The sequence below is a fragment of the Anas platyrhynchos genome, chromosome 4, assembly GCF_047663525.1.
Source record: "Anas platyrhynchos isolate ZD024472 breed Pekin duck chromosome 4, IASCAAS_PekinDuck_T2T, whole genome shotgun sequence".
Classification (NCBI taxonomy): domain Eukaryota; kingdom Metazoa; phylum Chordata; class Aves; order Anseriformes; family Anatidae; genus Anas; species Anas platyrhynchos.
In genome coordinates this window covers 14,807,279-14,834,848 of record NC_092590.1, presented here as the reverse complement: position 1 = coordinate 14,834,848, position 27,570 = coordinate 14,807,279, and the positions used below count along the sequence as shown (strand labels likewise).

General features: G+C 39.7%; 1 protein-coding gene across 10 annotated transcripts in view; it reads right to left on the bottom strand.

Moving 5' to 3' along the window:
- Nucleotides 1-27,570, bottom strand: part of FAM13A (family with sequence similarity 13 member A) — a 127,605-nt gene that overhangs the window by 75,381 nt on the left and 24,654 nt on the right. For 8 of the 10 annotated variants that reach the window (XM_027455806.3, XM_027455808.3, XM_027455807.3 and 5 more), the window contains 2 exons: nt 25,332-25,491; nt 2,644-2,816 (listed from right to left, as the gene is read on the bottom strand). In XM_027455806.3, the coding sequence (XP_027311607.3) occupies nt 2,644-2,816; nt 25,332-25,491 (333 nt within the window). Of the gene's footprint in view, nt 1-2,643; nt 2,817-22,446; nt 22,510-25,331; nt 25,492-27,570 lie in introns of those variants that run through there. The other 2 variants (XM_027455813.3, XM_038177818.2) reach the window with 2 other exon arrangements.

Sequence of the window (27,570 nt, the reverse complement as noted above, 5' to 3'; positions counted from 1 at the left end):
GCTGTAGCCCTTCATCTTCTTCTAATCCGCCCCTATCATGGTATCTGGGCACGGAGAGGGAACAAGCCACAAGCGTTTTCATGAAACAGCAAAAGATTATCATTGCCAAGAACAACCTTTATTCTTTTCTAACAAAGATCATACGATAGCCGAGCAGATACAGTCGTTTCACTAAAACATATCTGATAATTGCATGTAATTACACAATGATAACGTTTATTTAAGAACTGCTAGTACCTCGTGACAGAAATCCCCCCAACAAGAACAGCAGCGTGTTTACAAAGCACTTTATAGCCCAGATCAGATGCCAGAGTCCTTCTGCTGAAAAAGGCAAAAACTCCTAATGTAGCCCTGCACCGAAATAATACCAGATAATACCTTGCTGTGAGCTTGGATCCCACAGGAATGGCACAAGGCTGCCAAAAGTATGTTTAAAACCACTCCTGATATATTACAGCACTACATTAATGCCAGAGAATCAGGGTTTCTGATTGTTGCACAGAAAGCTGTGCCCCAGGTCTGCTAGGGACCTCTCCCCCTTCTTCTTTTTAGGGGTGGTCATGAGCCTCCTCCTCTGCACCCTGTGCTGCTCTACAATCTGGTGTCCTGGAGCTGGACAGAAAACAGCAAGCACTACCTCATTCTTCAGCAGCAGCAGCAGATCTCTGACAGAAAAGTACTGGAAGCTAACAGCAGAGCAGACAAACTCAGCCCAATTAGGTAAATAGGCACACAAGTGTGATACGAGACAGAAAACTAGGGCGTTCCTCAACAAAGCGGGATTGCAAAAGAATTCATTTCTACAGCTTATTCATTTCCCAGATAAAATTAGAGATGCAGACTTCTTTCATCCTGAGGACTGAGCACGGAGACTGACTGCTTCTGCCTAATTACAAAGACATCTAATTTGGTGCTTAGTGTCCTTTACCAGTATCAGTCCAAACATTCCATATTTCAGTGGTACTATTCTATCTAAGGAATAAGACCTCGACTGGAAAGTACCAATTCCTACAGCAAACGATTACCTCCTCTGGGGAACATTCAACTATAAGAATCAGAATTCTGGGGGATACTTCATGAAATACATCAGTCATACACCTTCCTTGACATGCGACTTAGCAGTCTTTTGTTTCAACTCTCCACTATTTCATTTCCCTTCACACCTAACAAGTAGAGGAGTACTGACCAGCAGGGGCATGTTCTCTGCCGAACTCCAGCATACCCATGCATGAGCCCATAACTTCTAACCCATCCCTACTTGCACGGCCCTGTCTAGCTGGTAGAATGGTATTGCTTTCTCAGTTTTGCCAGCTGACCTGCTTTAGTAACTGCTTCCTAACTCAATCAGGAGATGGACTAATAAAGACGTAGATTCATAGAATCGTAGATTCATAGGACAGATTAGTTGGAAATGTAAACTAACCTGATGTCTTCTGAATGTAGGATTTTTGAGGGTGGGATTAGAGACAGTAAAGCACAAAGCTCACACAGCTAGAAACTAAAAAGGTTGTGCATCTGCAAGGGCTGGAAACCAGATTTAACATCTGTGCTTCACTACCATTATTATGAATCAAAATCTGGTGTTGGTGCATAATTTGCTAACTCGGTTCATGAGCTGACTGCCGTCTGTCTGTGCGAGTGCTGAGAATAGCACCCCGTCTCCTGCTTACTCAGTGAAGTCACTCAGTTACGTGTCTGGCAGCATTGCCCCTGCTTTGTGTTCTGCATCGGTATGCAGAGACACTGTGGTGTCATCTTTCATGACATGTAAATAGCACCACTTCCCACATTAGGCCAACCTCATATTTCAGTAGCATAAAGGAATTTCCCACAGTAACTTGAATCCTTCATGTTCTGCACTAGACACAGGAGAAAAGGGAATGAGATACAATTCAATAACCTGAGAACATGGAAAAGATACTGGTTCAGTCTGATGGTCAGTGAAGAGTTTTACAAGCAGCTAAATTGCCCATTACCTGCTCACCTCACTGGCAAAGTGCCATCAACCAAAACTACAGGTATACTCATGAAAAATAGACAGAAAAATAGACAGACGCTTAAAGATACTTTTAGACAGATAATCTTAAAAATACTCTATAGATATTCTTTTCTTTCTTGTCTGAACAATCCTAGTACTATCACCATTCTTGTCAGAAAGATAAATCCCCTCTAAAGCCCCTTCCCTTTTTGGGCTGAGAATGGGAATAAACTCAGCTACCTGTTACAACTTAAACTGGGCAGATCAAACACACTTAAAAACTGACAGGAGACACCTACATTTTGGTTGCATCTTGTGCTCAGTATCATTTCTAGTGCCTGACTTCAGATCGGTCCTGTCCATCTGCACTCCTCTACCAAGCAAGCCATCTTCATATGTACGCAAAGTTACATTTGAATGACAAACTAAAGCACGCATCAGGTTTTGTAAGGCACCTGTTGGAATGTGTGGCTTCAACAGGGATAAGCATGTTATTTTGCCTTGCACCACAGCATGCTGATATTGTGAGCTTCAATGGAAAAAACAAACAAACAAACAAACAAAAAAAAACACAAAAAAAACACATGTTCAAAATGCTCAGAGCTGGAGGTGCAGGTACGGAACAAATAAGGAAACAAATACGAAGACAAAAAAGGAGCACTAACCTGAAGAAAAATGCACCACTGTTAATGAAGGAGATTTCATCTGTTAAATCCATCTCCTTCAAACATGAACTACTGTCTGCTAATCGGAGGCTGACCTGAGGTGTTCCATCTGACAGGTCTGGTTGTGGCACTAGGCATGTTCGGCTGGATCCTTCCCTTGTGGACTTTGTCACCTACAAAAGTAAAGAAAGAGAAAATTGAAACATGAAAGGAAGGAAAAGCAGAGCAGCCTCTTCAAATAATCTCTGACAGAAAGACATTCCCTACCAGTGTGCAAACAGCAAACAATATGATAAAGTACAAACTAATGATACAAAATGCATATAAATCAAACAACTTGCTTGTTTAAAGGCTATTTAAAGAAGAATAAACATATGCCTATTGAAAGAAGAAGGGTGGCAGTGAAATTAACGAAAGGAAGATAAGGAAAATAAATGGAGAATTATTTCCTGTATCACAGAAGGCAAACTAAAAAAAACACAAACTCCTTGAATCTTTATCTCTTGATGTGAACTAAAGTAACAGATAGTAAAAGAAATTGAAGACCTCTTCCCAACAACCCTTTCATTTTGAAAAGGAAGTTTATGTCAATACACGCTCTGGAGGAAAATTTCTCGGGACATGGACTTTCCGTGTTGGTGTTCTCTGATGAGGCAACCAGGACATGGAGTTGGAATCTGGGCTTGCTACATACAAGATGAAGCTTCCAAGCATCACTGAGCCCATATACAGGGTGGCCAAAGTTCTTGCTTTGGCTCCTCAGCAGAAGTGTGCAAAACCAAAGAACAAATAGTGCTGTGTCAGACCATTTTCTGGTATCAGCAGCAGATAATGAGTGCTTAGGGGAGTAAGAGCAAATTCAAAGGTTTGCCCCTAATGCATTGTCCCAGCTTTTGGCACTTTGTGGTTTTCTTTGACTTAGAAGTTGAACCTTGATCACTGTGTTTAACAGTGAACATTGGACCTATCCTTTGTGATCGCATTAAATTCCTTAATGTCCACTTCTGTCTTTAGCTTTTGTAGGATTCTATGGCTGGGAGTTTCAAAACACCTTTACATATTGATTAACTTTTAAAAAAAAGAGTACTTCCATGTCAGATAAGGTGACATATAATCTTTCCTTAGTTTTTGAACTGTGAGAATTGGCAAATACTGTTCCTTACCCACCTTCCCCATTCCATTTTTGACTTAACTCCTCCCCCCCACTACTCCATTAACTCCATTAGTAGTCTAATCAGACTGAAAAATCCCAGTTCATATAGTCTTTCATTTTAAAGAAGTCATTCTGCTGCCTTTGATCCTTTTTGCTGTCTTCCTCTACACCTTTTTACCTTCTGCTAAATCCTTTTTGAAGAGGTAAACAGAACTGCATGCAGAATTACATTTATATAAGTAAATCTCAGATTTAGTGATGGCTTCTTATTAAAATGCAGCTTTTTGTTTGCTTTCATGATTGCTAATTGAGCTGAAAACATTGTGAAGTTTCTATAGCACCAAGATCTCTTTTATAAAAATAATAACTAATTCAGAGCTCATTGGTATATACATTTACACAATTTTTGTGGTTTTGTCTAGTGATGGAAATTCACATAGTATTTTTTCAGCCAACATGGAGTATCTTAAAAGCCTTCTGCAAGCCCCTGTAACCAGTTTTTCCTGCTTTGAATAATTTTCTTTTATCAGCACGTTCAGCCTCTTCATGCGTCACTATTAAAAACGTTGAATAGTATAAATTCCAGCAAAGATCCTTGAGAGACTTCACAGCCAACCCCTCTCCACTGATAAGGAGACCATTTATTTTTATTGCTTTCTAATTATTAATCCATACTTTTCTTCTAATCACACGTGAGCTTTGCTTCTTTCAATGCTTTTGATAATCTTATCAAAACCTTTGGAAACTCAAGTGAACTGAATTGGCTTTATTTACAAACACCCTTACTGGCTCCTTTGTCACACAATATTTTTCTTGAAATGAGTCGTGCTTGTGTCTCCCAATGACTCTAATTATCCATTTGTTTATTAATTATGCTGCCTGCTACAGTTTCTACAAGTCTCCTGGACTGTACATCAGGCTTTCTGGATCTCTCCTGAACCCTTACCTTTTTAAAACTATTTTTACTATTACTTCCTATTTTTAAAATTATTCTCGTTTTCACCTTCTGTTTTGGAATGCTCCGTTTTGCTCACAGTTACTTCCACATACTTTGTGTGTGTTGAAAAGTTTCATGGGACAGAAAGCTGTTTGTTCTTTAGCTCTGAAAAGATTGAACTGAAAAACATGATGTATATCAAAGGTAATGGGAAACCAGACAGATATGTAGAGAGCTGCTCATGGCAAGATCCTGCCTTCACTGACATCAATGGGCCTTTTGCCCGATGTCAATACCTCACCTTTGGACTATCCCTCTTTTCCAGCAATACTCTGCTGCCATGCTGCCTGAAGTGGATGCTAGCTTTTGACACCACAGGAACTGGGCATGCAGCCTGCAGACACCAGGCCGTGGCACTCAGCTGCAAACAAAAGGGATGCTGTAGTAGCAGAGGGAGACAGTGTCCGTACGGAGCAGAGAAGACAAGTTGAGGCTACCAAGTTGGCATACGCTGAAGTCTGCTACTCTGTCACTTGAAATACATCTTCATTCTCAGCTAAACAAACTGAAATAATATCAGATGCTACTCAGGATCAAAGGGATCTCCCAAATAAAAGGCAATCAGAACACCAAAGAACAGATAACTCAAAGGAATTGCATTACACCACACATCCTGCATTTGGCTTTCAACATTTGCTGTCTCAGAGTTTAGGTTCAAGAAACTGTGTTTGCAGTTCTAATGGTGACTTGTCAGATCTATGACCAGTATAAACATTTGTCATTAGGGGTGTTAAAGAAAGTGCAATGAAATATCTCCCCTAGAGGCTTAAACTGACCAGACAAGGTGGCATCACCCCACACATACCACTGCTAAGATGTTTCTTAACGTATGGATGCATCATCGAGCTGTTTCATCTCCCTGTGAGATGTCAGAAATTACTGGGTTCAAAGATCAAAGATACATATGCCACATATTCTAAAGCTCTGATTCGGTATGATGACTCTAATCTTTGTCTGCTCCTGAAGAACAGGGAGTGCTCCACACCAAGACGAGTCTGGAGAGTTCCATGCACATGCCTTGACAAGGAGTGAAGATACAGATTCTTAGCACAGAACATCCTGCTTTTCCGAGTACCTCATTCATGTTCTCAATGAGGAAGAAACTTCAGCTATCCTAAGCTATGCATGAACTCATAAATAATTAGGGCAATTTATACCCATTTGAGTAAATAATTATGACATCTACATGCGGAACCTTTGGAAGAAGCTATCTGTGAGTTTATATTTAAAATTCAAAATTCTAAGTGTGATAAATATATTTCCATAAGATTATCATCAGGTACTTTTTCAGTTTCATCAGGTAGCCTCGAACCTGCTCTTCGCTTACAGCGGGTGAGACTTTGCTCCCCCAGCCTCCATCTGCAGGTTCAGGGAAAAAAAGACTTAGGAAGCCTGACTGGCAGTGAAGACTGAGGCAAAGAAGTTGCGGAGTGCCTCAGCCTTCTCCATGTCTGTCATTAACAGTTCACCCTTTTCATCCATCAGAGGGGGCATACTCTCCTTGGCTTTTCTTTTCTGATTCATGTACCTCTGGAATCCCTTACTGTTACCCTTAGTATTCCTTGCCAAGCTCAGTTCCATCCCTGCCTTGGCTTTCCTGATCCCATCCCTGCACATCTGGACCACATCCCTGTGCTCTTCCCAGGCCACACATCCCTGTTTCCACTGCCTGTGCATTTCCTTCTTGCACCTCAGTCTGAGCAGAAGGGCCTTGCTCAGCCAGCCTGGCTGCCTACCCTCCCTGCCCACGTTTTTACGCAGAGGGATGGAGAGTCCTTGTGCTCTAAGGATGTTGTTTTCTTTTCCACCCTAGGCTAAATTTGGTTACATCATAACTAGCTGTCCTCATAAGCCTTACATTCTAATCAACTGTCATTACCTTTGCCTCAGGAACAAAAGAGAAAGGGAGACCATTAACCAGATGTACCTCTTGTCTGGCAGCTACTCCTACAGAACCTGCTGTAGCCAGTACAGTGAAGTCAAACACCCAGGAATGAGACACTTGCCAAAGTCACCCAGGCCACTTGATGGCTCTTGAAACAAACGTAATACATTCACTCCAATTAAAACATCAACTGCTTCAAGGGGATTTTTCAACACATACACAGAGCTGTAGGCTCCCTACCAGGGTTACCTAACAGTAACTACAGTGACGAAGAGTTATTTCAGGATATGCCTGGAGATGCAGAATTTTGCTGGAGGGTTTTGTCACCCTAACTTGTCTCAGAGATTCAGGTGGAAATTCCTTCTGAAACAGCGAAGTCATTCAGCAAACAGCCAAGTATTTATGCTGTACTGTCATGGTTCTCCAAAGCTTCACAGCTCAGCAAGCTCTCACACGCTAGCTTCATCACCCACTTTGTTGTAGTAAGAGACAACTGAGGTGAATCTGGATGGGATGAAACTCTTGCAGCTTTGAAGACCATATAACTGCCAGGCCCACAGGGCTTTCAGAGGCAGGGATAATTCTGCAGTGACATTTTTTCTGTTACGTTCCCTTCACATGTCTTATAACATTCCCTCACTTCTGCACAAAATGAGGGCCTGATTCATCACGCCACTGACCAGGGCACAGCATTTCTGATGATGTTCTGACGATGCAAGTGCCAACATTGCTGTCTGAATGCTGTGCGTACTACACTAGCTGGGAACAAAGATGTCAGAGCGCCTGTGAAACATCATCTAAACATACCTGAACTACAGTGGCATTTTTTTCCATACTACTAGAACTTAAGAGAAGTCCTTAAGCCTGGATGTAACTTAAAGCAAGCACACTGTCATTTTTAGTAAGACTGCTATATGTGCTAAAAGTTGGCCTGTGCTCAAATACTTGCTGAAGCATGGATTAAGTTCAGAAAGTAATAAAAAAGTAATAAGAAACTGTTGATAAGTCACTTCACCTAACATCTATGATATTGATTTTAAAAGTATGAATGGAAAATACTGTTGACAAGATGAGTTCTTCTCAAAGAAAACATGCCTTATCATCCTAAATTACTGACTCTGGGACACAAAGATCAATAGCTTTATAATTCTTAACAGGTTTCGCACCAAGTCAGCACAGATAACTTAAGCAGTAACACATACTTGAAAAATCTAGTCATCAGTTCTTTTCCATACCCACAACCAAGCCCCAAATCCTTGATTAACTGCCACACTGAAATCAGAAAGTCACGATCAATGCAGTCATCCTTACAATGTGTGCAGCTGCCACTGCCAAATTTGGATTTCTCTTACTCCACTTGTATTTTTAGGCATGAAATCACTAAAACACCTCCTCTGTACTCTGCCCCACTTTGATATCAAAGTATTAAATTTGATGCTACCCTAAAGTGTGTGAAGTTTTAATGTTCAATCAAGTTTTGATGCTTGATTCAAATTCCTGTGTCTTTCTCTTAATGATGACAAGACATTTTGGATTCAAAGGGCTGAGTGTTATTTTCCTTTAAACCACATTGCCACAACCTTCCTATCTGAAAGAAGCCCCTGCAAACAGAAGAACTTCTTAAATGTTTCAAAGTAAAAATTTTGTTAACTTTACATGATTCTAGGAGTAGAGAGCTAGAAAACGCTCTCAGAAAGCCCATGAAATTCAGGCTCTGCTATGCTGATATCGTATTTCTAGTACCAGAGTTAGTTCGCTTGTCACTGGCTGCGAATCCCTGAAATTTTGTTTCAGTAAGCTTTCTCAAAGTTAAAGTCTTGTCTGTGTTACAGACCTGTACAAGCCCAGGGACTTCAGATTGTACAGGAATTCCATCTGTCAGAATAATTTTCTTGTTTGTAAGTGCTTTACTGAATTTTGTCTGTCTTCAATAGGGTATTACATTAATGTTGTAACGGCAAGCTCATTCCTAAAAGTGTTGCAGATATACAAATCACAACAAACTCCCTGTCTCTAACTGAACCAGATACACAGAACTAATCCAAGTGAAGAGCAGTAGACACTTTACATAATAGATGGGATTCTGAGGAGATTATTCATAGAGGTCGTAACAGTCTTCCTCTGTTACATCTTTACCAAAACAAACTCCTTAAAGCTTTAGAAATGCTGCTGATATAAAAGTCTGTAAAAAAAAAGGAATCTGTGCAACATGGCTGATTCTGGTCCAAAGTGGCATGAAAGCACTTTAAGAGATTGCACCTGTGGTTTATCAAAGCTATTTAAATGATGACATCTCATTGAACATTCTTGTGCTTGCTTCTTGCTGTTCTCTGTAACAGCAGGATAGAAAAAGAGCTGCGTAAAGGAATCAGTTACAGCTATCTTCATCTTTAAACTTGTCTGTGAGAACGGGACATCCCAGAATCTGCATACTTTGGCTATGTAATTCAAATCCCTGCACTAAATTTAAGGCATCAACAAACAAGACTGCTGCGGTGCCTGTGCTGTTGTTCACATACCATTACCCAGGCCTCCATCTGCATTCACTGGAAAATCTTTGATCAAATTTATCTTCCTTGCAGATTTGTTTCTCAAATGCTGAGTCAAACCAGCCTACTCAGTGAATCCCCTAATATAGTAAGGCATAGGAAAGAAGGACTCCTACCCATATGTTCACTACGTCTTAATTTCCCAGGATTTCTTCTGGTTACCTGTGTTTCCATACTTGCTTAGTTAGGCAGTTACTATCGTAGTTTGAAGTGCATATGACTAAGAAGACCATACTTAGTGACAAGTGTAAGCCCTCTATAAGAATTCAATACCGAGTCTATTTTTTTTCTTGTTACCTGTATTCTCTAAGCCACATCACATAACTTATCAAATCATTTCACCACCAGTGAAATAGGCCTTTTACTGTAAATACAGTGCTGTATGATATGCAGGAAAAAAAAGCGCTACACAGAATACTTTGAAAGAAAAGCGGGCACTTACTAGGAGTTGGGACAATACCTACAATATTGATATTTTTGTCTGCGCAGCTGACAATTACAAATATCAAAGCTCTTGATCAAAAGCTTGACCATTGCTCAGTTAAAGTAAATTAAAATACAAATCAGACTCATAGGTAAAACATATCTCGCCCTTAGTCGGAGTACCTCTGTACAGCAGTGCAGCTTAGGGCCTCTTGAGAAACATAAATGAAGCCTCAGTTGCTACCCTGATGTGGAATCAGAGTATCTCCAAAGACAGCAAGGATGCTATAAGAATTTATCACCAAGTCTTAGAGTACAGAGAAAAGTTATTCCTCTGGATTTAACTTCTACCTTTCATTCGCTTGGTTTCTTTGGACTGCCCTCACTTGAGCAGAGAACATAACAAGAATAATAAGCACAAACATGGTCAGGTGATCGCAATCAGAGGAAAGATGTAGGAATGAACTTGGAAGGCTATGATTAATGATTTCTGTTTTCAGTTTCCCACAGGGCAGACTTTCTGCTCATGGCAGTATCCAGCTGCCCATTCAGAACAATAGCAATAAAAATAATGATAAGTTACTGTAGTTACAGGGGGCATCGCTTGATATTTCGATATATGCTTAAAATAATTATGCTACCTCCAGTGAAGGAATCTTAAAAAAAATCTTCTGCAAATACCAGCTGTGGTGTTAAAGAGCAAATGATAATGAGATCATCAAAAGCCAGGGAACAGAGGTAAGTCAGCACAACAACCATCACATTCCTCTATCCTTCCTAACTGTTTGAGATGTAAACACGTCTGTTTGCCAAAGGATTTCTGCATTAGAAAAGTGTGAAGCTGTGCCAAAATTCAGAGCTCCTCCATTGAAGTCCATGTAAGTAGGTTGGAAAGACTCAAACAAACAGTTGAGAAACCTGTCTTTCTCCATGTATGGTACTCCTCCCGTTCACAGCTTGACAATGAATTACACAGTAATGAAAGAATTTGCTGCCTAAAAGACTGCGTTGGCACTGGCTTGGACTGTACTTTATCCCGTAAAGTGCAGACAGATCCTTCAAGGAAAACAAATTAGTTTTACCTCTGTATTTCTCTTAGCCCACAATACCATATGGCCAGCTCATTAACAAAAGAACTTAAAAGAAGTGGAATAACAACCACAGAGGTGCGTGCCAGCTACCCACCATTGAAGCACTTCTGCTTCTCAGTGATGAAGTATGATGTTTACAAATTCTGCAAAGAGAGCAGGTTCAGGCCTTAGGGATTTTGAAGAGCAGGGGAGCAGCACGTTCAAGCACTCCATAAACTGGTACTACTGGTGCCCGAGCTCAGCTAGCACATTTTTTATGTCCCTCTGAATCAACACCGGGTAATACAGATAAGCTGAGGCTCCACTAGAAATTCCACTAGAGCACATAACAATCCACCCAAGAAGGGTTACAGAACTTCCTGGTCTTGGAGCATTCACCTCTAAACTAGAAAAAGAAAATACATTCCGTACTGTAATAGGATCTTCAAGGTGATCTCATAGGTCTTTTCCAGCTCCCATTTTCATGGTATTACATCTTGATTATAAGCACACGTTTAATTTTAAGTATGAGTCATTGCAGACAACTGACTCAAAGAAGTGAGTCATGAAGGTGTGTTAGATCAGATTCTTCTGTCACCGTTGCTAGTAAAAGTTAGGAATTAACATTCCTGCAGTCAGTTAGGATCTAGCTTGCCACTGACTGAATGCTATTAAGATGAGCATGCAATAGTCAGTGATTGCAGGAATCAGGCAGTACAATAATTGCTTTCATTGTGTTGACTGGAGATGAAAAACGATAACAAGCATGTGTGAGCTAAAAGCAGAAAATCCTTTGATAGCACACTATTAACTGATTCGTCATGGAACAGCACATGTAGACAGATGCATTTCAGTATTAAAATGCACTTTGTTTACACAAAATAATGCTTCCAAGGGAACAAGAGATATGTATGCTGAAAACACAGCAAGCAGCTCTAGCTAGGGACCCGTTAAACATTAGCTTCTACGAGTCTGCTCATTATTGGCAAGAGATCATAGTTTTACTGGGCAGAGTACACACCAGTATAATTTAGAAGACCTCCAAAAAAGATAGTATGTATGATTTATTCAAATACTTGCAACCCCACTGTCCTTTCCCTATTTTCCTCCAATCCATGTTGTTTCTTTTTACATGGCGTTCATTAGCACAGGATTATACAACGGCTCCTACAAACTGGCTACTTCCTCTTATTTTAATTTTACAGCATAACTTTACATTAAACAAGGCAAGGAGAAGACCTTTCCATCATTAAAACGAAAGATGCAGGTTGAAAGGCAAAAGCTACCAGAAGGCAGCATACCTAACAGTCACATTCTCAAGCTGCTTAAGTTCTTAGACTGCTTTGAAAACTTAAACAAAGCAAAATCAGAGCCTCAAACGTGATTTGAGCTGAAAATCTGCTGTTGTCAATACTGGCAGTCTGTTTGATGCTATCTTTCAAAATACAGAAAGTAGAAAGAACATGTACTCATTTCTAATATTATGTCACACTTTGGTAACTAAGTATATTTTGGAATATATTATGCTTTTTAAATATCCTGCAAACATTCAGATCAAAAATATTAAATCATTTAAAAATATTTAAGATAGTTTTGAGTGTAGTTATACTGACTCCCAACTCTACTAGAAGACATTAAATAATTGCATATCTTCAGAAATCTGACTCTCATCATCTCAGAACACTCTCTGGTGCTGGGATTCAAATAATAAATATAACCCATGATTTTCAAATGCGAGCGTTTAGACAGGCACCTGCATTCCACATGGAGTAATAAAAACATCAACTTTTAGTCACATTTCCAAAACTTAACAGCAGAAACCTGTGTTATTGATGAAACAGATTATGCAATTACACCACTTTTGTACTTGCATGGGAAATTACTTTTATTATATATATATGAATTTCTGCTTATCTCTGAATTAGTGAAGCTTGAGAATTCTGTGAGATTTCTATTCATTCAGCTTAAGTGTTGCTTGTGAAATTTGTGAAACTATGGGATGAAATCTGTTGTGCTTTAAAGCCCGATTTCCTTTAAAGCCGACAATACAGCAACTATCCTGTTGGGAGAAATCAACGTGGAACCATAAAATGAGTAACATGCATCCCAAACACAGGCACTACCTGAGGATCACTCTGCTGAACCATTACAGACCTCCACAGAATGCCGTGAGGAGTACAGATTACTCGCAAATGCATCCATTTCATTCTTATATGAAAAAACGTCTGCTACAGCATACTGGATACAAAAGTTCAAGCCTCAGTCTGAAACGTAGGAGCTTTGTTTTGCCCAACTGTGTGTGCTCATCAGTTGGTGTAACCTAAATGTTTACATCTGAAAAATTACCCGAGACCAACTCACTGTCAAAAGCTACCAGCAACCACTTCTCCATCCTACTTTAGCCTAAAAAAAAATCCCACCCATGAAAATCATCACCTCCCACGTATCAACTTAAAATGAAGCAGGAGTCTCCAAAATGCATTAAAACTGGAGTACCTGCTCATCATGGCACCAAGACGACACCATCAAGCACCAGCATTATTACTAAGGAAAAATTTCTACTATTAAGAGTAGAAATGAAATTGTCAACACCCATTCAAGACACTGTCAAAATCCAGGTTTTGGACTAAACTTCTCTTGATGACTTCTGTGCAAGAACAGAGAAGAACATGGAGAAAGCTAGAGACTATTCACTTAACTTCCTAATTTTGATTGTTAATATTCTCTGCAAACTCTCTCAGGCATACCTAAGACCATCTTTTAGCTTTGGGTTAACACAGCAGTGGATCCTGACTCACAAATCAGATTCTTAGGTAATACTGCTACAAATGCTAATAATTGTTAAAAAAAAAACACACTAGAGTACAGCTGGCTTGTCCATGCCCCTCAAAAACAGAAAAAGAATTCTCTTCGTTCAAATCCCAGTCCAGTGGTTTTACATCTAGATCACATTAATTATAGTGGCCCAAGGAACACATCCTCTTCCTCAGTAAACCTATCTTGCTTATAAAGATTTTTTTCTCCCTTTGCCACATTCTTTGCAAGTCACACAAAATATAGGTTTCAGAATGTGCGAGATTCCACATCAATAAAAAGCTTTAAACCAATTAACTGTCGAGACCTCAATGATTAGAAAAGATTAGAACATCCCTAGAATGCTCTTTGACCTATTTATTCTTCAAGAGAATAATCCTGTAATGTCAAGAAGCACTGACACTAATAAAGACAGGTGGTTAAGTACTCCAGCTCCTATCTTCCTCCCACATGAACAAAGAAGCACAACAGGTCAAGGGTATCCTTAAAGGAGAGACTGAATCATGGGCAGGGTATAAGTCACTTGACAATGTTTTTACTCAACAACTTTTGCTGCACTTACTCCTCATCATGTTTGTTTCTTCAGACAGACAGACAGCCCAGGATTACTGATGGAATGGTGAAAGTATTAAATTACATATTTATTTTCAATTGCATACTGAAGTTCATTTTAGGGAGGAGACTAACATCAGCAGAAAAGACTGAGAAAGACTCTGGCAAAAAAAAAAAAAAAAAAAAAAATAATCTCCCACAACGCCCATCTACAAGAAGAGCCAGAAAGAGGATCTGGGAAACTACAGACCTGTCAGTCTGACCTCAGTGCCAGGGAAGGTTACGGAGCAGATCATCTTGAATGCCGTCACAGGACAGACATAGAACAGTCAGGTGACCAGGCCCAGTCAGCATGGGTTTATGAAATGTGGGTCCTGCTTGACTAATCTCATCTCCTTCTATGACTAGGTGACCCACTTAATGGATGAGGGAAAGGCTGTGGATGATGTCTACCTAGACTTTAGTAAAGCTTTTGACGTCATTTCTCACAGCATTCCTCTGGAGAAACTAATCGCTCATGGCTTGGATGGGTGTACGCTTTGTTTTTTGTCTGGGTGGCTGGGCCCAAAGAGTCGTGGTGAATAGAATTAAATCCAGTTGGAGGCCAGTCACAAACTGTGTCCCCCAGGCTCAGTACTGGGGCCACTTCTCTTCAATATCCTTATCAATTATCTGGACGAGGGGATTGAGTGTACCCTCAGTAAGTTCGCAAACTACATCAAGTTAGGCATGAGTGCTGATCTACTTGAGTGTAGGAAGGCTCTACAGAGGGATCTGGATAGGCTGGATAGATGAGCCATGGCCAACTGTATGAAGTTCATAAAGGTGAAGTGATGAGTCCCACGCTTGGAGGACAACAACCCCGTGCAATGATACAGGCTTGGAGAAGAGTGGCTGGGAAGCTGCCTGGCAGAGAAATACCTGAGGGTACTGGTAGATGCCCACCTGAACACGAGCCAGCAGTGTGCCCAGGTGGCCAAGAAAGCCAATGGCATCCTGGCTTGTGTCAGGAATAGTGCAGCCAGCAGGAGCAGGGAGGTGATCATTCCCCTGTACTTGTCTCTAATGAGGCTGCACCTCAAGTACTGTGTTCAGCTTTGGGCTCCTCACTACAAGAAAGACATTGATGAGGTGGATTGTGTCCAAAGAAGGGCAACAAAGTTGGTAAAGAGTCTAGAAAACAAGTCTTATGAGAAATGGTTGGGCTTATTTAACCTAGAGAAAAGGAAGCTCGGAGAAAAGGAGGCTTGGAGAACAGGGGAGACCTTACTGCTCTCCACAGCTACCTCAAAGGAGGTTACTGTGAGGTGGGGGATCAGTCTCTTCTCCCAAGCACCAAGTGATAGGACAAGAGGAAATAGCCTCAAGAGGCACCAGGGAAGATTTAGGTGGGATATTAGGAAACATTTCTTCACTGAAAGGGTTGTGAAGCATTTGAACAAGCTGACCAGGGAAGTGGTTGCAACGCCATCCCTGGAGGTATTTAAGAGATGTGTAGGTCTGGTGCTTAGGGACATGGTTTAGTGGTAGACTTGGCAGTGCTAGGGTAATGGTTGGAACTGATGGTCTTAGAGGTCTTTTCGAACCTAATGGTTCTATGATTCCGTGATTGTAGTGATTATGCAGTGTGCTCTGTTTCAATAATGCAGATAAAATTATTTTATTGATCAACTGGCATTCCAAGATACCTTTGTCACATTATCAGCATTACTGCTGCGTTCACTTTCTCCTTCCTACCTGGTTCTTTTTTTGGCCTCACAAACTGCATCATTGGAGAGGACAGGACTGTAAGATTTTCAGTTCAGTTCAAAGGCTGCTAGGAAGCATCGTGTCTATTTTGTCAGACATTAAAACCTAAGAGAAGACCTCAAAACAAACTCAGACTTCATTAACACAAAGCTTTTTGTTAACTAGGGCACAGACTTTTTTTTTTTCCCCACAAAAACAATTGGACAGATTATTTTCTGATATTAAGAATGTGCAGCTTCCTGAGATTTGCTAAAACGTCATTCAATTTACTACATCAGAGTGTTTGGCCCTGTGCCCCAAAATAGAAGAGTTATTACACAGGATTGTTTGCTGACTGACTCTATGCAGGGGCTTTGAGAGAAAAAAAAACAGTCATTGACATTACAGTGATTAAGGCTGCAAATGTCAGTACTAATTTTTCATTAAAAAAATAAAGGGTCATGGTAAGCTTGTAGGGAGGATCTGACAGAGTTTTACAAAATGATGGGGAGTAGAGAGTAGATGGAACTGTTCGCTGCCTCTTTCAAAGAAACAAACCCACCAAAAAAGGTGGCCTTCAAATAACACTTTCAGAAGCCATGTTTACAGCAAACAGAAGGAGTCAGTCCTTCACCTGACAGGGAACAATTTACAGAACTCCTTGCTAGGTGACACTGTGGAAGGAAAATATTTACATGTATGCTAGGGGGTGACAGGACAACTACTTTTGACATCATTAAATACACAAAGAACATCAAAACCAAGAAAGCCCCTCAGAATAGTAAGGAGCTAGTAGAGTAATTGAAGGAAACACCATATACACCGCCCCCTGTTCTGACTTTTCTGGACATCCACTTATGGCCACAGTGGGAGGCAGGAAATGAAGCTAGATGGACCCCACGTCCATGCCAGTGCAGCCATTCTTATACAGGATGAGCAACCATTAAGAGGATTACCCAGTGAATTCAATGCTGCGAATGATTGCAGAAGTGATGCATTAGCTGATTGCACTGGGACAGACTGCAGCAGATGATTCTTGACTGGGTCAGCAGCTGTACACCACTGAAGAGTGAGTATTCTGTTTCTCTTAGCAGCATCCCACAAAACAATGCTATGCAGCTTTTGCTTCAGGTAGGTGCCAGTAGGGTCATACCTGCAATTCCTCCCTAAGCTACATGTATGAAAAAAAGCATGTACCAGTGTTGTTCATTGGGCAATCCAGAAGAAAGAATGAATTTCAGAGTCCCTGTCTCTCCCTTCATTTGACATTGGAGTAGGGAATATTACCCAAACCACTGCTGTTCCTTGCACAAAATTCTTCTGGAGCATGGCAGCTCAGATGTTACAAGCAGCAGTGCTGTCAAGGGTGCCAACACATGCAAGAGAGCCATAGCAATTACAGAGCTGCTCTTCCTCCTACTCACACAGCAAGAAAATATGAAATCTCTTCCCAACGATGCAAAAGAGCTCACGGTTAGTTAAGGCTCCATAAACCACATGAAGCGCCAAATAATTTATACTTTTAAGACTAAAGTTGTGGTGCCCATGCCATGAGGATTTTCAAAGGCATTTTCTAATTCTTGTGGTCATAGATAATTTCATGAATGCTAACTGGACAGAATGACTAATTTTAATTCAGGCATTAACTCAGACTCATCGTTCAGTGGCACACATACCTCCAGGAAAAATGCAGACAATGATATAACGTGAGCAATGACTTAAAAAAAAAATAAGATTCTTTTTACTATGCTTTAAATACTCTTTCCATTTTGTATCCAGAAAGTGATGAAAACACCGTTGTTAGAAGGAGAAACAATGTTAGCAAAGCTGTAAAACATGTTTTTATCTAAGGATAAAAGATGAACATAACAAAGGATGAAACATCTAATATCACATATTGGATTTTTACCTTGGTTGCTACTGACATATAGGAAGAAAAGTACAACTAACTCAGTATTTATCTGCTGTTCTACCTCAATATCTTTTACACTATACCTTAATAACCACAATTCAGCAGAGCTGTTCGAGACAGAAATAATAAAAAGCCAAATCTCACACTTTGCAAAAAACACATCATTGCTTTTCAATATGAAACTAATACCCTATTCAGTTCCCCTTTCATTTCCTTTTGTTCTCCCAAGACTATTTATATATATGAACTTTTACCTGAGACCAAATCTCTTAATAAACTGCTAAAGGTTACTCTGTTGTGCTTCAGTACAGCCTTAACTTATTGCAATTATTGCCATGAAACACGTACAAAGGTCTTGGTATGAGAGCAACAGAGAGACACATAAATCCATTATTTTTTTAGAGAGGACCACAATATAAAAAAGGAAATGACAAACATAGCAATAACCCTGTGATATACCTCAATATTGGCAACTACATCTGTGGAATATCATGGTATTTTCAAAGAAGAAAAGAAAAACACGTCTCTGGCAGTCCAGGAAGACTGGTTAGTGAATGCTGCAAAAAGTTACACTGGTAATGGTGGGATCAAGTATAATCCCAGAATGTGTGAAAAGGTTACAGACTTCACTGTGTGAAAACATTAATCTTTCATGCCCAACCCCACAATTTGTAAGTCCCTGTCATGTGTTAGCTGGCCAAGTTAAGGTGCCGTGTAACAGGTTAATGTCCACAGCTCGTCATGGCTGAGATACCCATAAGGAATGTGCAGAAGAATTTAAGATAAAAAAATAAAATAAACATTTACAAAGTGACACAGCAACGCTGCTCTCTTGCTGGGTGTACCCAATGTGTGCGCTCAGGAACAACAGAGCTGAGAGCAGTTCCAGAAGAACATTCTATTCTCCCTGGCAATTTTGAAAACTAGAGTCTGATTTATCTATTTACTGTAATGTTATTCATAAAAAGTGTGATCTAAAAGAAAAACATGACCTAGCTATGGCAGAAACCCAGGCTCACCAGATCTCCATCTCATATTACAGTTCCTTTAATTCAGTCTTAACTGAGTTTTAACTCAGGACAAGCTAAGCTACATTTCTGATCTAAAAATCACGAAGAAAGAAAGTCTTTTTTTTCCACACATAGAATTCAGTAATGTTACTATTGAAAGGAATCTGATGTGGCAGTAAACTAGAGAGTCCTAAGTGTCTCCATATTATTCTGTTTGCCACTGTAAGATTTCCAACATGCAGAGGACAGAGCCTTTTGTTATTACTGAAACTGAGATGTTCACCATTGGTAACTACGGCTAAATGGTGCTGGGATCTGACAGACAGATCAGATTTTCAAGAGCGTACATATTCAGACACATATAGAGCATCTGTCTCCTTGTGTCCCTTGCACCACAGCCTCCTGTTGCTCTCAGACTGCCTTGAGCCCTGCTTATTACACATACGTTTTAGGGCATCAGAAATCCTGCAAAGCAGTAGACTTACAGCTGCACCAACGTATGCCAAGCAGTTTCTCATGGACAAACTGAGATCTTCATAGTATTCAAAGGAGGACTTATAAAGAATGTGAAGGATTTACTTCAAAGTCAATGAGCATTTCATTAATTGGTTATAATGGGAAAAAGAATTAATTCTGTGCTGAGCCCTTCTGAAGTTCCCACCCCGAAAGCATCACAGATGAAGCTAATGGCAGAGCCCAGTATGAATTAAAACACAGGCTGCAGAGTGTCTTGAATCCCAGCACTTTGGAATAATTTTGAGTGCCTACAATGTGCTGTTGTTACAAAGACAGCATTAACACTGCCGATTTATGCAGAGTGGGCACAATGCTTATTATTTCATGCAACCTGATTAATTGAACAACTAATTCGCGAGCAACCAAATAAACACTGGGGAACATGAACAGAAGGAATTGAGAGATGTGTCTTAGAAAGAAAATTCTCATCCCTCTACCAAACCATTTTTCCCCCTGGTACGGTAAGGTTGCTCAGAAATATGTGGCTAGAGGAGAGGCTCCCATGCTTATTTTTACTGTATCTTGTTTCCTGGTACGTCTTTGATGCTTCCCTTTCTAAGGATATTGTACTGACTGAGAGGGACTGCTCTCAAATGCTAAACTGCAATGCCATCCGCTGCTTCCCCCCCAAAATAAACAGACAATGAATGAAAAACATTTCAAATAAAACACGTGCAAATACAGATGTGAACACACATACACATATGGATCCTATTTGCTCTACATTTTGATTATGTGGTATTATCAAGGGGCAATGTTATTATCACTGAGTATTTGTTTAAGCAAAACACTGTCAGAGAGCAAAAGCAAAGTTCCTAAACATCACCACTGCCAGCTGGGTTTGAAGGAATTCTAGTATACTAGAAATATAGACAGCAGGACAGAAAGAGACATTTGTTATATGCCCCTATTCCCTTTAAATGTACAAAAGCTTAGCAATTTTATTCTCACAAGGTACTAAACTGAAAATATTGTCGGTGAAGTTCCAGTTAAAGAGATACCAGAATTATTATTATTATTATTTACTTTATAGTGTTCAACATTAACATCGTTTGTGTAAATATTCAGTACTGTATTTAGTAACCACCACAAGTGACAGATTTATAATCTAGTGAATGCTTTAATGACCTTCAAGAGCAGAAGTATTCTATTTTAATATTACACATCCAGAGTTGTCAAAAACAGCGGAGTTAGAAGCAGTGGAAGATTATTCCAAAGTTACACAAGGCATTGTTTGAGGATGATCTGATTTTTCACTTGCTTTCTGTTTACAGCCTAAACAGAGCAGTCCACCTCACTTGAGATTCAACAATCTCCTATAGGTGAAAGGTTTGGAGGCTTATAAACTTTCCCCTGCAAGTCTCATATTGCTCATTTCCTGTCAGCTCACATCTTAAAATGTCATTTAGACTGAATCACTATATACCCTTCCTATAAACATGCCCATCTGCTCACGGGTGGACAACTGTGAAGTGAATACTATCTGAAGGAATACTAAATAGCAAAGCAGAGACAGATTTCCACAGGTGCCCTTTATCCTCACTTGCTTTTCACCCATCTTTCTCTCACTCGAACCCACTCGGACACTTGGGTGCACTCTGGCCCAGGCAGGAGAGAACTGGTGTGGCTCACTCAAAAAAAGGGGAATACTGAATTAAATAGTAGCATTTGTTGAGACCTTCAGGAAGGATTTTTAAAGGAGATCAGTTCCCTGTGCCTTCTGAAGAGGAGGAGCTAGTGTCGTACTGAAAACCAGCCATTAATACGATGCTAAAATGGTCCCACGCATGAAAGAAGCATAAAGGAAACTATCTAGACCCTGCAGGCTTAGCCAGGGCAGTATAACACGGATTAGAAGCAGATGCCATTTTCCTGATATAAACAAGGGATCACTCTCATGTCTGCTGCATGCATAACCACAGAGCCAGAGCACTGAGGTCACAGGGAAGGGTGACTACTTAGAGTGGGGGAGCACACCCACCACAGCGTGTTTTCAGCATTTTCTCCTAAATCTTGTCAAGGGATTAGATCCTCATGCTATGGTATTTAAGTGAAAACAACTGAGGAAAGGGGAAGGAAACATTTATTAGTAAAGTTCTTTCTTTACATATCTGAGGAAATAATCAGAAACACCATGACTTTCAGAAGTGCCTAGTGGAAATGGAGTTTTACCACTGCTTGTAACGGGAGCAAAGTCAAGCCATGATGGAGAACATTTTGACTGTTCTACCTTTTTTTTTTTTTTTTTATCTCTTCCCAGGGATGAAGGGCTCAAATCCTACCAAGACCTGAACGATCCAATCTGAGTGTTCAACTGAACATGCAAGCAAGCACTCCACTTCAAAACAGCGCCTGAAGGCAGCTGGACCATTCTCGTTGCCATAAAATCCACGCTTAGGGGCTTGCCTGGCTGGGTTGGGCACCACATGTTTTGCACCCATCAAGCACCATTAGATGAATCTACATGTGGTGGTGGCTTGCCTGCCTCCTTATAAATCTAACAGCAGGCTTGCAGAACACAGTGCATGCATTTTTGCTGTCATTTCAAGCAAGAAAGATCTGTTTTGACAACTAAACCTCTCAACTTAAGTGGCTACTTCTGTTAGAAGGCTGGGAACAAACTGGATAAAAATGCAAGAAGTTACTTGTGCTGTTTTGAAACTATTAATTTTTGCAAAAGCCAAAGAGACTAATTTCTGTAGCTCTTCAGGGAGTGAAATCCCCCTGTTCAGAGGCCAGCAAAAGTATACTTTGATTACATTCAGAATGTTAAAATTGTACCTTTATAATTTTACTTGAATTTTTAACTTTAATTTTTTTTAATTTATAATCTTATAAATTCAATATTATAAACGGACTTACTCTCTCTCCTGCATCAGTTGAACAGGGCTACATGTTCTACTATCCAATAGGGAAAGAAGGGGAAAGCCCTTTGCATTCCTTTCCCAAATATGTAATCGAGGCAGGAGCAGCATTAAGTCCTCAGTATATTGGTACTTGTTTCTCAGTGCAAACATTTATGTGCTCTCAGCTGACTGGTTCTTAAAACTAACAAAGCTCTGTCAAGAAGGCATTGGAGGGAAAAAGCAGGGAAAGAAAAAGCCAAAAGAAGCACAACCCTGTAGCCCTGCATGGTAAGGGCTTTAAAATACTGACCTAAAAAGCATTATACTATTAAAGATGGCACATTTTACCTGGAACCAGCGAAGGCAGTAATTCCAGAAATCTCTCAAGAGTCTCATAATTCTTTGCCTGTCCAGGTTGTCCTGTCCTCTGGAACTCAAACCAAATCCTCTTCACTGCTTATCTTTGATCATTAATGAATAACATTACCAATGTTATTCAAAGGTTCTGTTTTATTGCAGTTGTAACAGTACAACACTGTCTAGATGTACAATATAGGACTACATGTAATTGCAGTTTGAGTAACACTTTAAATTCTTTGAAAAATAAAAGTCCCAGTACAAAATGATTATTTTTGTTATTACTGTAGGTTTCTTAAATCAAGACAAAAAAAATAATCTGTACTGCAACTCAAAACTGACTGTCTTTAATTACCTGAGTTATCACTCAGTTCACTGCCACAAAAATCAATCAGGACCATAACTAAATGCTCTTGGAATTCTTCTCCAAAGCAAATCATAAACATTTTATAATGCTCCACTGAAACTTAAAATGTGATAAATACAGAGCAGTTCAGATATACCTAAAGAATAAACAGTTCACACCTGACTCTGCCCGAAAAAAAAATATTTATGGTCCTTCCAAGTCAGAGAAAGACAACACTGAGCAGATAGCTAATCAGAACACTTAATCCACTTCTCCACCCATTTCTAACTAGCAGATCCTATTAATCAACAGCCTGAGAGTCTTTCAGACCTTCAATGGATCTGAAAATTAAACTGAAGCTTGGAAAAAGGTCTTAGAGATTGTAATGATAGCTGGCTACAAATGAGACCTGCTATACTTAAATATATTTATCCTGTTTTGGAATAAAAAAATCAAGTTTATTTTAGAGAAGGAATTTCCCATAAATATTTGTGTTTCTGAAGGAAGTACATTTTATTTCTACCTGCTAGCCACCTGCCTAGAAGATCTTGTGGATCTCACTCTACTAAGTGGAGTGAGAATCTAATGAAGCCATTCTAGGCAAGGCATCAGGAAGCAGTTCAGTTTCCCAGGGAAATGGAATCTGTTCCAAGATAAAAGTTGTTTTGTAAAAATGGCACTTTTTTATTTCTAAATAGAGGTTTCCAAAGAAAAATTCCCCACCATTTCTAACTATAATCTTACCATACACGTGTGCCTGAGCAATGAATGAGAGGATGTTTTACAGTCCTGGGAACAAAGCAGGGACTGGAAGGCAACTTGCAGAAAATTTCAGCTCTCTTACTTTCTGAACTATGATCCAGTGAGAAAACAGTCTAAGAAATCACTTTACCTGGCACAACTTGTCTTTCCCAATGAGTGAGCAATCTTTGAAAGAGGAGATATAACTGGTGTGATGTAACCTGCACCTCCTAAGTTCATAAACACAGCAAAAAAGATAATTCAGCTAACACACCTACAGAATCAGAATCTCTTTTCCCCGTCTCTAAAATTAACTTTTTGTTCCTTTAAAACAGATTTTCTCTAAGATGCCACAATCTGTACCTGACTGAAATACTCTTACTCCTTCTAGAAGTCTGTAGCATTATGGATTTCCCCTAGCTATGACCAACATGCTAAACAAGATGCAACTTGCTCCACCTAAGTTCTGTTTTTCCTTTCTAATACGCTGCTCAAAGAGAAGTACATGCTTTCATGACTTTATCTGCAAAATCCACATTTTTGTTTCCAATTTAAAAGAGCATTACTTTTGGCATTTAAGTCAGTGGATTTTTCCAAGAGCGAGTGAAAATCTTAAGATACCCAGCTCATGAGGTGCCAGGAGATGCATAAGTTCATAAAGCTGGTAAACATCATCAGGCATATGAGAGGAAGCACTTTCCAATATAGGGATGGCATGTTTCTGAGTATTTGCTCCAAAATCATAACTGAGTTGGCTTTAAAAACCATGGTTGAAAGTGGATGACGTGAAGGCAGCAGAGACTTCAGGGAGAAAGAATGATCTGGGCATCAGTCATTGGGTGGTGAGCAACTGCATTGTATATTCTTTTATTATTATTTTACCTTCCTTTTCTGTCTTATTAAGCTGCCTTTATCTCAAACCATGAACTTTTACTCTTTTACATTATTTTTCTTCCTTTGACTCTCTCCCCCATCCCGCTGAGTGTGCGCTGCTTAGCTGCCTGCCGGGTTAAACCACAACACATGCCTACCTAGCATGGCCACTTCTGAGGTAGGCCTGGTATCTAACCTGCATCAGGATAAAGGCAGCAACTTGAGCCACACAGAGGAGTGGAAGCAAGTTACTGCATGGATCCAGAAGAGGAGCCCGTCTGCAGGCTCTGCCTCCACTACTCAATACATACGAGGCTTTAGGTATGCCAGACCAGAGATGTGTAGATGGAAAAATAGGCATCTGGGCAAGTTCTCCCTCCAAGGTCAGATCAACAAAGGTCAGATCAAGCAAGGCCTTGTAGCAAGTGCAGTATTAAAACCAGCACTACGAAGAAACGAAGGAGCCTCTGTTCCTTTATCAAAGCAACAGAGACTCCCATCTGCAGACCAGACCTTCTTCACAGACAAGTTTGCTGCATTCCTGGATCTTGAACCAGGGATGTTATCACTAAGATTTTGAGTATAATACAGCCTTAGGACTATTAAACACTCTTCATCTTTCAAGTAGGTACCAATGATGCAGCTACAGGAAGCCTGAGGTGTATCAAAAAAAGGATTTCAGAGCCCTTGGGAGACAACTAAATGACTCAGGAACACAGACAGTGTTTTCCTCAATCAACTAGTAATGAAAATTAGCCTATTAGGAGGATCGATTTGTAAAGCTGTAGATCAATAACAAAGAACATTATTATTACAGAGCCTGCTTCCCACTTATCTAAAAGATTTCTGAATTGAAGCTGTAATAAGTCTGCACTATTGATTTGCTATACAAAAGTGCAATATTAGAGATACTCACTTTTACCAAAATAATTCTTGATAGCTCTTCACATACCGGCTTTTCTTCTTCCTTCTTCAAGCCTTCCGATTCAAATAAGGTGTTGTAACTTTCCAGCATTTTAGTCATTATCTTGTTGCAGATCTCTTGTTCTTTTATACCTTCAAATCCAGAGGGCACACTAAAGTTGGATGGAACATGAAGTAGAATATTAGATACTTAAGAGTGAACCGTTCTTACACAGCATCTCTATAATGTTTTTATTGTGGACACAGGCTAGCTAGCAGACACGAAAAACTGTCTGGGAAAGAAGGAGCATAGCTATGGTGGTAACAACTATTCGTTTTTCTTAGTAATATTAAATACTGTATCTGTTGGTCAAACTATCTTCTCCACAAAGTCTAGGCAAAGATCTAATTGAGGAAACCACCACATGAGATACCACTAACCTTGCTGAAAGTTGGGTTGATGACTGCGGCACAGACAGCATGAGGCATTTAAATTCTCTGAACTGTTACTGCGAAGAGTCAGATTCCTTGAAAAAGTGATCAGTGATGATCTCTAAGGTATATGATGAGTCAAAAAAAAAAAAGAAAACCCACATGCTGAGCAGCACACTAAAAGGAAATGCTAAGCAAGATCTCTATAGCTTAAGGTGACTCCATGACATATATCACATTTCTTCATCTAATTTTGACTTGCTATTTGTTTTGTAGACTAATAACTCACAAAGATTTGTAAAACATGGAGATGGCAACCCTGTCATGTGGTTAAAAAAAAACACAACTCACAACTGAGCACCCAATTAATAAGCATCTAATGATCATCTGTTGGAACGTAGGAGTTTTGCATGTTTTATTGAGCCCAAAACACATTTAAATTCTGTTTTAATGTAATAGTAGGCTCTCTGAAGAATCTCCTTCAGCATTTAAAATATTTCTCCAATCATATAGAATTTCCTGTAGTACAGCATTCCCAGCAGATGTACTCTGCTCTCAGTGACCCATGAAATGGCCACAATGACGTGAATTCTATAAAGAATTATAAGGTGGCAGAAACTGAAAATCAAGAGGTAGAGAAAACCCAGAAATAATTTAAAGGGAAAAAGCAGGTGAGAAAAAAACAAACAAACAAACAAAAAAAACACATCAGAAAAACATTCCAAGTATTTTTTGGCTGAGAACGTCTACACAATTTTATGAGAGGAAAAACAACCTAACTCCCCCAAAATTAAACAAATGCCATCTGAACTATTTTATAGAGATATAACTTGAAATTAATTATTTACTATATTCAGCAAATTAACAAATAACTGGCTACTGCTGTAAAACTGTACTTATTGCTTATTGGACCCAAATGTTAATTTAGTAAAAAGTCTCTGAAAGCAGATACTCCCAGAAACCTTCCATCAAAAAAAGGCCTTCTTGTAGGGTTTGCATGTTACTGATCCTTTTCAATACTTTACTCTCTGCAATGCATCTACCTGTCAACAGGGAGAGGATCCTACCGCAGCAGAGCGTATCTGTGTAAACTCTAGAGGAGGATCTTTACTGATGTCATTTTCAACATCCAATATACGTAACAGAGTTGCAGGACCTGAAGGTTAAATTATCAGAACTATTTTATGCGGCAGAACCATTGCCAGCTGTAAAATGGGTCAGTTTCAGGAGCCTTAAATCAGATGACTCCATTAGTGTAGAACCTGGCCTCAGATTACATTAAAAATCGGGAAAATTTCTATGGCTGGATAAGCATGGATCCAACTCACTTTTAAGAATGTCATATATTCACTAGAAAATAGTAATGGTCCTGAATAAAAGAAAGTGTGTAAGCATGTAACAGGACTGTATGTTCTCTGGAGTTAGCTGAACTCAGTTAGCTTGATTCAGGAAAATCTCAACTCTCACCATCCTGATGCGTTTCTCCAAAACAGGACAACACTAACATAAGCCTGGCAACCCTATGAACCTCTTTTCTAGGAAATGGCTGGAAAACATAATCCAATGATTTCAAGTCAAAAAATGACTCCAGATAGCTTCAGAGAATTTTAGGGCAGAATTTTGACTTAAACTACATTTGCTAGGAGCTATAGCCAATGCCTCCTATAGCAAAACAAAACAAAACCAAAACCAAACCAAAACAAACAAACAAGAAAACCACATTACATTCCCTCTCTGAATGTAACCAAGTAGGACAGCAAGATTTGCTTTACTTTAATGGCAGTATAAAGTAAATCATCTATTGCCATTCTGTCACTAAA